Here is a 12,053-nt window from a genome sequence, read left to right as displayed (position 1 = left end):
CCTGTAAACTATATGAAGTCAAAGAGATTTGTTTTCTTTTAAAAGTCTAGTGAACCCGTATTGTTCTGTGTGGCACCTTGAAAAAGGCACAGTGATGGCCCCAAAATTTTGATTCAATTAAGCAAATTTGAGGAAGGGACTATGACAAAACATGCCAATTGCCGTAGAGTGCTCCTTAGAGCTTGGGAGTTGAGGCACATTGTTAGCGCAGATTAGAGGAAGCTTTACTTTCTATCCATACCTGACATTTCTGTAAATTTTGGTTCTAGGCAATGGAAGTATAGCTTGACTACCCCACTGAATAAGCAAGTGTATCCATTGACTATATAAAAAAAAAAACAGAAAATGCTGGAAATACTCAGGTCAGGTAGCATCTGTGAAGAGAGAAACAAAGTTAACGTTTCAGGTCGATTGACTAGTTGAGCTATGCAGATCAGATAGTCTGTACTGAGTTAGCTGAACTTTGTGGGTGATGCAGAACCATACCTCAAAACCTGCAGCAGAGGAGGGGGGAAAATATTAGTGAGAGGAGGAAAAAAAAAAGAGAAAAGAAATTGCAGAGAGGTGATGAGTTGTGGCATTTGCAGCTTGCATGGCACTGTTTAAAATTAAGATTGAAGGAATGATGCCAAAGGAACACTCGTGCAATTCTTGGTATTTACATTTCATTGTTATACAGTAATGAGCCCAATGACAGTGCCATTTTTTTCAACATCTGCACAACAGCACTATAGATTGGAGAACAGCCGTTTGGCACAAAAGGTTCCATGCAAGTGCAAGTTGCGTATGTTGTGTCCCTTCCCTGAACATTTAGCCTATTATTCACACAGTGATTACATTAGAAAAAGAAAGTTGCTGCAATGCCCTTTCAGCCTTATGGCCACCTGTTCTTTGTTTGCTCACAGAGACAAACTTGTAATTTTGTTGTCGACATGCGGAGGAAATAGTGTTAAATTAATATGCAAATGAGGTACTAGAGCGCTGATGGCGGCCCATTGCAGGCCATTTTGACTTCTAATGCATACGGACTCTCAAAATTAACCTTGGGATTACTCAATTACTCCAGTAAATATCCCATATTAAATCACAGAATTAAATTGGTATATTTTGAACAGAAACTGGGGACCTTTTTTAAAAGTGCATTTTTTTTGTTTTTAAAAATAAACAAAATATTCTCCAGTACAGGGTCTACAGCGGGCAAAAGGCCTATGCTGGGTTCTTCCACAGAGAAAAAATGTTTTCCTTAGTTGCAATCGGTATGCTCCCTGGGAAAATTGGGGGCCCAAATGGTTTTAGGACATCTTTAAAATGGCCTACAGCACAATAGTTTCAAAATGAACTAGCAACATCTAGTAGTAGAAAATAAGTTTTACAACAACTGTCTATTTGCATTATTACAGTTAAAAAAATATGAACTATTAAAATAAATTTTCTCTGGCAAATAGGAATTGGTTTTAAGAAGGCCCTAATGTATTTGTGGGCCCTTTGATGATGTATTTGCTGGAGAAAGGGAGAAGGGAAACCTAGTTTCCCATTTCATATCTTGTAGTGGATATGAACCGTAACGGTATTAATAGAAATTAAATGACTAATAATTTTTCTTTTAGGTGTGGGCTACGCTGTGATATTAATAGCCCTATATGTTGGCTTTTACTATAACGTCATCATAGCCTGGTCTCTGTTCTATCTCTTCTCTTCTTTCACATCCGACCTTCCATGGGTACACTGCAATAACTATTGGAACAGTCACAACTGTACTGACCCAAAGCTACTCAACGCCTCAGTCCTGGGAAATGGAACCAAATATTCAAAATATAAAATCACACCAGCTGCGGAGTACTATGAGTAAGTTGACATCTTTGTCTTTATTTGCTCTTGAATAACTTGGATGTAGAGATTAGACAGTTGAAAAGTGTTAATAAAGCCACCATACTTTTTTAGCCAGTTTTTCACCCCAACGGCACATTATTTAAAGTTCATTGAATCTTTGGGAAAGCTTCCCACACTTCTGAAATAATAAAGTTTGTGGTCACTTATTTTACTGCTGGTATAAAGAAGATCTCTTTCTAACATTGGATACAGTTACTCATATTTTCAAGAGGTCATTCTGACAATTAGTGAAAACTGCCAAACATCACTTGCATCTCATCATTAATTCTGCTGCTTTAGTTCGCCCTTATAATTCTTGATAGTTTTAAAACTGCAAAAAAAGTAGAAGTCAAGAAGCATTAGTGGCAGCATTTGTTGCAATAACCCTGTGAATTTCCTGCAGAATAAGAGATCGCACTGACGAGAACAAGTTAATGCCCCATTTATTTGAGAAACAGGTACAAATATATATTTAGTGATTTGAGAAGTGCAATGCTTTACCTTTTTTCTTTTTAGTTTTAAAGTATTTTTATATAGTCAGACATAATTGTGGTAAAGTTAAACTCACATGAAGATCATAAAAATATATCATTTTGTGAATAAGCGTCTTCTCAGGTGTAACATTGCAGTGAATCTAATGGGACAGATTTTGCTGTGAGCAGCGAACGAACAGCACCTGCCATTTAGTAGACTTGCATTTGCCCATAGACTTTCTATGGGGTTTTGCACAGCAAGTTGCTGTCCGCGGGACGTCTAAATGGCACAGTGCCCTCTACAGGGCATCTGGGACATGTGTGAACAGGGCAAGCAACTTTGTATCTCCTTAACCAATCAGATTGAAGAATCGTTAATGAGCAGAATGTGTAAGTTCGAAGAGTCAATTCAAAGTTAAATCAGGTACTGAATGTGAAATAAGAGAGGGAAAGAAAGATTGGATTAAGAGAGACACAAAAAGTGGGGGGGAAAAAATAATTTTTAATTCGTTTTTTAAAAAATCTCCAGAAGTAATTAAAAGTTGAAGGAATAAGACTCTACACTTGTTAAAGTTAATTTTCAGTGCCAGAGAGATTGTTTGGCAGTAATTAAGACTTGACACACCATTAAAAGACTACTTGGACTGGAATGGGCAAGCCCTAACTTTCTGTGGCAAATTTAGTTCGTATCTACGACGCAAGTACAGGAACTTGACATCGTTCAATACATTTGAATTGGGAACCAGACAGAGATACTGTTTTTGCACAGCTTACGGCGGAGCGAAGCATCTCGGACAGCAACTTCTGGGTTTTTGCGTTTAACTGTGCATCTGCACTTGCAGAAGTTGCTGTCCAATTTACACACACAGTTTGGTGAGTGCTGATAGCCTCACCATTATTTTCATCTGGATTTTCTAAAAGGTCGAATTTGAAGAAATTAACCCACAATCATTTTAAATGGTTTCACTGAGTGTAATGTGTGGAATATTCCTGACCTGATTGCAACATTTCTATTAGTTTTCTGAGCTATGGCTAGAAGTGCTAGGTAGATAAACATTCGGGCCGTGATTTCACCGATCGAGGTGGGTCCAGTACGACTGGGATCGGTGGCGGGGTGCGACTCCACTCCTGGCTCCATCTCGCTCTGTGAAATGAATTTTACGATGATTGGGCTTGTTAAGCCCGCTCAACATGTTTGTCGGTAAATTGAAGGAAGTGGGTCTGATGATATCATTTGATGACGCGATATCAGCCGGTTTCTTTAAAGGAACCATGCGCAAATTGAGTTTGACAGTTGTGCTGTCAGTGTTCTACAGTATTGAGGTGCTGCAAACACTGACCAGCACTGCACAGAGGTGCACGGCAGCACCCAGGCTCTCCCATGACTCCCTATGCTTATGGAGGGAGTCGCAGTACGCAGGGAGGTTCTCTTCCCTTCCCATGGGCGGAAGAGACCTCCCCAGGAGCCCAACGCAGCCTGGTTGCACTGGAGGACACAAGCAGGGATGTCATAAGGAGGACCAGTCATAAGGTGGCACAAACCTTTTAATGATCACCGTAGATCACGAAACGTTACTGCAAAGCCACACTCAACCTCATCCTGCTGTGCCACTCATCACATCCCCATCACTCTGCCTTCCCTACCCTACTCCTGCACATCCTTACTCACACCAACTTACCTTGCACCTCCACCCATCCCTCTCTATCTGCATTATCACATCCCCTTGGAGGGACTAAAATCCTACTATGAAGAAAACCACCTTCGCGCAAACCCATCAAAGACGCAAGTTTGTGCATTCCACCTCAGAAACTGTGAAGCCAAACGCCAGCTGAAAGTAACCTGGTGTGGAGCAACACTGACGCATTGCGAGCACCCTATCTACTTAGGAGTTACCCTTGACCGATGCCTCACCTTCAAGAACCACATCGAGAAGACAAAGGCAAAAGTGAGCGTACGAAACAACATCCTGAATAAGCTCACTAACACAAGATGGGGAACAAGCCCGAAAACATTGCGAACCAGTGCACTTGCTCTTTGCTATTCCACTGCCGAATATGCCTGCCCTGCATGGGAAAGGTCTACTCATGCCAAGAAGATGGATGCCATTCTGAATGCAAGCTGCCGATTTATCACAGGTTGTTTAAAACCAACAAACACCAACAGCCTATATATCCTGGCGGGTATCGCTCCCCCTGATATAAGAACGACGGTAGCCAGCAAGAAAGAGCGACTCCATCAAACATCAGATGAGAGATACCCTTTACATTGTCATACACCTACACCCAGCCGCCTAAAGTCAAGAAAGAGCTTCATGAACAGTGTTGTTCCATTACAATCAACCTCATCTGAAGCCCGCATCGCCTTGTGGAAAGACCGGCTCGCCAGTCTTGAACAACCCCCAGCGATGGAAATTTTACTTGATGAAAGCCTTCCCCCAGGAGCTAATTGCAACTGGGCAACCTGGAAGTGCCTTAACAGACTTAGGACCGGTGTAGGTTGCTCAAAGGTGTCACTAAGCAAATGGGGATATTCAACCAGCCCGACAACTTGTGAATGTGGAACTGAGGCACAGACTGCAACATCTCCTGCAATGCCCATCGTTAGAGGAGCCCTGCACTGTTGCAGATCTTGCCGAATTCAACAACGAGGCACAAAAATGTGTCCCGTTCTGGCTGGGCTATGTATAGACTGTCCATGGACACAAGAAGAATAATCACATCCCCATCTCACTTGCCACCCTCACACTCACCCTCATCTTAGCCCAGTCATACCATGTAACAACACACAAGGGTAGGCACTTGGATGTTTTATGCAATGTCCATGTGAAGTTTCTGTTAATGTGCTGTCAAACATTGAAATCTTTATTTTCAACACTTTGCATTCTTGGACAGATTTGTGTGCACTTTTGGAAGTGTCTTAGTTGCAGTGAATGGTGAGACATAATGTTAACCCCCACAGTGGTGATGAGTGTGAAAGGAATGGCTTCGGCATTGTAGGGATGCTTTATGGTGTTGGTGTGGAGTGGTGCCATCCTGGCAGCCAGGGTGTATAGCGTCAAGTGAAGTAAATCTGGCCATGGTAAGACCAACCTTGGTGTCCTGGGCAGCAGTGTGGTTGGGTGCTGATGCCCTCTGTCCTGTGCAGCACCAGCTGATTGCAGGGAAGGTTGGTGTTGTTGGTGATGCTGATGTTGGGGCTAATCGTGGTGAGATTTTGAGGACCAAGGTGAGATTTTTCAAGGGCACCGATGCTGATGGAATAAATAACAGGCGAGGTTGAGATGACAGAAGCGATCTATTAATGGTGAGAGAGGTTGTTCCAATGAGGTGACACTGATTAGAGAGTTTGCTCCAAACACTTGCAAGCTGCATAATGCTCAATCTGTCTTCCAAATGCAGTAAGCAAGAGCTTCTAACCTTGGAAAGTGAACACCTATGAAATGGGAGCTTTTATAAACCATTTGCAGCTGTTAAGTTAAGAAATCATCCCATGCTGACTCAGCACCCGTCCTCATTACCTGACGTGATCCCCGAGCTCTTAAAATCAAAAGGTGAGCTGAAAATACTGTTTAAGTGCCTCTTAACAATCTCTTAATGATCTAAATTGCACCCCCCCCCCCCCCCCCCCACCGCTTGGTGTCGGATCTGTTCAGCGATGACAGACCTGACATCTGGGAGATTAGCGTGGAGGCGGCTTGACAGCGGGTTCCCTACCCGCTGTCAAAAAAAAAAATTCACACTCGAACTGCCACCAAACATCCCGTTAACCCTCCCTCCCCCCCCCCCCCCCCAAAAAAAAATTCCCCCTTTCATTTCACAGTCATAGAAATGGACTTAATTTAGCATAGTTCATTAAAATTGGACACACTTTTTATTTTGGTGTTATCAACCATTCAGTGATATTTTCTGGTTTCAAAAGGTGTACATGAGAGAGTTAATGACATTGTCAGAGCCACAATAATCAAAACAGGATAATTAAGCATACAGAGAGTTGTTGGTGTGTTTCAAGCTGAACATTTACCCCTTGCATAAATCTTTTATTTTTCCCTTGCATAATTCTTAGTATTTTCCTAATACAAATCGCCATTACACAATAGGGGCGTTACTGCTGCAGGATAACAACTTATTCGACACCAAATATTCAGTTCAAAAAATAGCCACATTGGCCACTAGAATAGCTGGTATCGTACCGCATCCCAGGGAGGAAATCCATCAGTGCCCGATTACTGATGTGAAGGCAGCTGCAGCGGGCACCCAAACCAGGAGGCCCAAGGCCCGCGATTGGACCTTGGACCTCGTCTAAATAATGTGGGTGAGCTGCCGGAGCCTGTCGGCTCCCCCTTCTGCTTCGAGTTTTCAGCCATCTGCCTCGCTGCTAGTGGCTCCCGGGTAAGTGTGTGGGGGAATGAGCAGGGCGCGGGGGCCGTGAGGCCGATTGCAGGCCAGCAGCGGCCCTCCGGCAAGCTGTGAAGTTGGGAGGAGTACTCCTCCTGCTTTTCATAGATATAAAGGAACATTAAAAAAAATATATATAATATATATTTTTAAACTCTCCTTTCGTTGGCAGCTGCTGCTTAAGCCGCAGTGGCCATTGAAGAATCATAAGCTGGGCAGGTCCAACACATCACAGACCTATTTTGGTAAATGGGTCTAAAACAGATATTAGCCACTTATTTACACAAGTAAGGGACCTAACCCCTGTTTTAGGTGCCCTCTAATGGTGCCAGAAAAATGTCTTGACCCAATTTCGAGAGTGACGTTTTTCAGGATGTTGGTCCCCAAAATTCGACCTTGCTGCGTCTGTTTCACACTCGTGGAATGAGGCCCAAATTATATCCCCACTTATCTGCTGTAACACAGACTTTTCTGACATGTATTTTTATATTCATTTGCTGCTTGTAATGCCCAACACAATCAATGGCATGGTCAACCCACCAGTTGTGTCACTGCACACTGTTTAACTTATAAACCTGGCAACATGGCATTGCCAGATAATAGTGTCTTTTTAATGACGTTCGTTTTCTCAAAAGAATAATGAAGGACACCAGATGTATAATTTATAACTGTGCAAATGATAGTACCTCTGAACAGGTGAGACTCTGTGGGAAATGGCATGAAGCATCTGTTTGCTTAGTAGGGTTATTGTTCAGTGTTTACTGTATACTTGAAAATGATTGCCAGTAAAAAGATGGACCCCAGCAATAATTGTGATCAAAAATGTAGCTTTATCAACCCCCATGTGCGTAAAGCTCTTGGTGACTTTAATTAGCACCTACAGCATAACACACAAACATATCAAGCTGAGAAATGCAGTTCCTAAAATTATTTAACTTTATTTGCAAGAAAAACCACAAGGTGGCTTTTATACTATTGAGGGAGGCTCTATAGAACAATCCCTTCTTCTGGCTTTTTAAAAATGCTTAGTAATGGCCTGGAATTTGTGGTCCTGATGACGACGAACTGGCAGAATTTGCCATCATTCCGCCTTTGAAACTGACGCAACTTCAGGATTCAGCTCTCGCACAGCCTAACGTGGAAATCCTGAAGTTGTAGTCTGTCATTTCTCTGCTCCTCCACAGACTGCGCTGACCCAGCCCCCACCCCCCACAGAGCTGGCAATCGGTGTAATCACTCAAATTATGGAAACTGACACAAACTTCCGCAGTAATTATGCTGTTAAGTACTTCATTAAAGTTTAGACCATTTTGAATCCGGTGTAACTGGGGTTTTAACAACATATTGACTGTTAAACAAAGGTTATGGACCTGAAAAACTAATTTTAATTTTGTGCCATGTCAAATTATCCATTTTAATAAAAATAAAACATTTTAATAAACTTTAAACTTTTAAAAAATCTTTTTGAAAAGTTTGTTCATTTTATTTCAGTTTTGCCTTTTCCCCATGTGAGAGCCCCAATCTTTGTTTTGCATTCTCTAACATTTTAAAAAAGTTACAATTTTAGGAGCTTACCCATGTCCTGGTTCACTGTCTCTGGGAATTCTGCATTTTGATTGGCTGCATGGACAGCTTGTTGATGTCACAGCAGCTCTTCGCTGGGAATCCCCATTAACTTCTGTTGATTTGAATTACGCGATGGAAAACCCGAACTTCTCGACACCGAGATCACAAGATCTTTGTGTGAAGCTTACTTCGGGACCAGCAGCGAACGCCTTTGCTTCACCGCTGACCGCAAATTCCGGGCCAACGTGTTTGAAATGCTCTGTAATTAGTTGTTGCGGTCACTTGGATATTGTGGCATACAGTTTCCATTGAAAAATGATATCTATGAGGATTATTTTTGTGTGCATTTGATTTTTTTAGGTGCGCATAAGTTTCTGATGCTTTAAAATGGTCACCAAAATACTTTTTCCCCTTCAAATGTAGCACAATAAGTTCAATGTACAAAGTCTTGTGAATCCAGAGTTGGAAGTTATCTATATTGGCCTACTAAATTGTTTTCTGCCCTTTGCATTCCACATTTGTGATCTTTCTCTGTTGTATTTCTGTTCCACTTGTTTGAGAAATAATTATTTGAGATTGTTACAATTGCATGTTAATAAACCAAGGATATCTTGTAGTACTTTAGGCTTAAATGGCTCTTAGAGAAATTCCAAGTCCAAGCAATAATTAATTCTTCTCCACTAAGCCTGTTGCTCTGTATCAATTAACTCTCTCAATCTTTTTGCCAACCTATAAAATGTGGGTTACAGCTCATTGTCCAATTCAGTGGGATTTTTTTTAGTCCACATTTACCATACATAGTCATCTCTGCAAATTTAGTGCTATTCATACCTGAAGCATATCATCATACTGCATAATCTTGTTCATTCCAGCAACTGCAAGCGATAATTGTAATTTTCCCCCTTTTATAATTTTCTGAATCTGTGTGAACACAGGACAGGCAAGGAATTCATTCATATTGGATAAAATCTGTCTGGGTATTATGCTACTATCTGCCTACTGCTTTATACAAAGTGATTTATTTCCAGTGTTAAAACATTTTTCCATAAAAAGCCATCTGGAGAACGAGAGAGCTCTGACCTGCATATTTCAGCTGCAGTTTTTATATTGGAGAAAACACGTAATATTGGATTGTTTCATTGCAAGCCAATCCCAAATCCAAGCATAAAGACGCAGTTTGTCGAGTGCTTGCTTTCTTCAGTTTCAGCTGAGAGTACTCAACCTTTGGGTATGGGAATCTTTTTTGAAATCTAAGAGTTTGAAGGCCAGATAATATAAAAACAAAAGTCAGATATTCATCCGTCCTTCCACAAGCTTCTGGAGTTCGAACTAGCTCTGGAATTTTTACTGTAGAAAGTTCTACTTCAAATTGTAAAAGTAGCAGAGCAATATATGCACTGATTGAGCTTAGTTATAGTATAGCATAATTATTGCCATAATTTCATCCTGTTACCTGATAATTGGAAGGGTTTCCATTTCTCCACATTCTCCGTGTTAATGTTTATAATTAAAATTGTCAGACTAATAATGGGGCCAGGTTCATACCTTCAGATGAATACCTTTTCTAACTGACTAGATGTTTTTGAATTAAGGCTAAAGCCTCCAACTTGTCTCAGTTCATCTTAATTTTTAAACTAATGTAAAAAGACCACTGTTTATTTTTAAATAATCGTTAAGAAAATTGTTATCTACTTCAAAGTGATTAAAGTATTAATATAATTAAATGGATGACTTTTTATACTGTTTTGATTTTATTAATTTAATCCTGATCAGTATGTTTTCACATAACGGTTCTTGTGAAATAAAACATCCATATAATACTGCTATAATGATTGATAGATTTTTGGATATTAAGGGAATCAAGGGATATGGGGATAGTGCAGGAAAGTGGAGTTGAGGTAGAGGATCACCCATAATCTTACTGAATGGCGGAGCAGGCTCGAGGGGCCAAATGGCCTACTCCTTCTATTTCTTATGTTCTTTAAGTTGCCTACATAACAATAGCGATTGCACTTCAAAAGTAATTATTTGGTTATAAAGATGTTTGGAACATCCTGTGATGAAGCACTATAAAATGCAAATTTGTTCTTTTTTTCTTAAACTTTTACTTTGGTAGGATTTTCCAAACTTCTGCAATTTGTGTAGAGGAATTTGCTCATTTAAAAATATTTCTGTAATTTTATAAAGCAATTTAATTTTTAGATTTTACCCGTTTTTGAGTTTTGCCACTCGCCTGCAATATTTTGACATTAGATTCAGATCTCAAATGTGGACCATAATCTTCTGAGCACAAAGTCCTAATTTACTCAAACTCATCAAAGCACAATTTTTATGGAAGAGCTTCCCTTTCCACTGATAGAAATCTGGGAGCTAATTGAGTTTAATAAGTGATCTTGGATGAGCATCTTGATTGTCATCATGACAATACCAGAGTGAAATTGTCACCAGCAGTCACATCATTATTCTAGTGGAATTGTAGATTTCAGGTATTCTTAATGTTACAAAATCAAGATTTTAAATTTTTTTTTTATCGGCATCATTTGGGTTGCTCATACATTTCCAGTTTAGACTTTACAATCCCCCGTCGCTGTTTGCCCCTCCCCCGTCGCTGTTTGCCCCTCCCCCCTCCCCCGTCGCTGTTTGCCCCTCCCCCGTCGCGCCGCCCTCCGCCCCCCCCCCCCCCCCCCCCCCCCGTCGCTATTCTATTGAATTTTGTTGTTTCCAAGGTTCACATCAAACCTTCACTCCAAACATCAGACTCGGCAAATGCTGATCGCTATAGTAATTCATTTATTTAAATATTTTATTTTGGGGATTTCATATGGACTAGTAACATTTTGTGTCATTTAATATAAAATATGATTTGTTAAAGGAATACTAATGCTCCATGGAACATTCAGGAACATTTTTGAGCCTAAACCAAATTTCTTGAGCCAAAATATAAGCCAACAATTCTGTTTGAAATTGGAAGTGCTTTCATCACAATGATTATCTTGCCCACTTGGATCTGTAGCAGCACTTCCTGCAGTGCCAGTGTGCTTGGGAATGATGCAGGTTGCTGGGAATGAAATGAACATGGTAACTCACTGTCTACTGGAAGGGCAGTACACAGTTAAATTTAGTTTTGTTTTAATTAAGCACTTTAAGTCTGGGAAGGATTGGGTCCAGCATTCCCTGTCATCCTGCATTGTGTCTGAGCACCGTTAAAGTGGAAAGGCTTCAGCACTGTTACAGATTCCAATAAATGGGACAGTCGTCCGTGAAAGAAAACCCAGTGACGTGTAAAGATGAGCATTTAGTCGGGGGTAGAATTTCCATCACAATGTGGAAGATCGGTAAAAACCCAAGAGAAATAGCATAAACAGCCGTCTAACCTATTTCTACGAGATTCTTTTGCTGAAGTTACTAACCTCACACAGTGCGATTCCAACCCCCTTAAATAAAACACAACTGCCAGTAATTTCAGCAGGAGAGAACAACATATTGGTGTATTTATATAAAATCCCATTGTCCATTATCTTAAATGGACTCCTTTGGGTTTCTTCCCACAATTGCAGTTTTGGTGGTGGTTCTTCAGTGTGCATTTAAAAATATTTTCTAAAATCTATTTTGAGAGAAATTAATTCAAAAATGTCAGCTTGAGGGGGAAAAAAAGAGAAACCACAGCAGAGCTTTTGCATATCAATGTATTTTTAGTACTTTTCCTGTTATTGCTAAGATTCTTTTCCCCACCACCACCCCTGCTCCGCC

At 40.6% G+C, this 12,053-nt stretch overlaps 1 protein-coding gene across 4 annotated transcripts in view; it reads left to right on the top strand.

Moving 5' to 3' along the window:
- slc6a2 (solute carrier family 6 member 2) overlaps positions 1–12,053 on the top strand; it is a 251,088-nt gene that overhangs the window by 57,586 nt on the left and 181,449 nt on the right. For all 4 annotated transcript variants that reach the window (XM_085991382.1, XM_085991383.1, XM_085991385.1 and 1 more), the window contains one exon: positions 1,608–1,845. In XM_085991382.1, the coding sequence (XP_085847508.1) occupies positions 1,608–1,845 (238 nt within the window). The remainder of the gene's footprint in view (positions 1–1,607; positions 1,846–12,053) is intronic.

This window comes from Somniosus microcephalus, chromosome 6 (genome assembly GCF_052327205.1).
Source record: "Somniosus microcephalus isolate GS21.2 chromosome 6, FLI_Smic_1.0, whole genome shotgun sequence".
In the NCBI taxonomy this organism is placed as follows: domain Eukaryota; kingdom Metazoa; phylum Chordata; class Chondrichthyes; order Squaliformes; family Somniosidae; genus Somniosus; species Somniosus microcephalus.
Note: the sequence above shows the minus strand (reverse complement) of the source record. Positions and strands in the feature narration are given on the sequence as shown.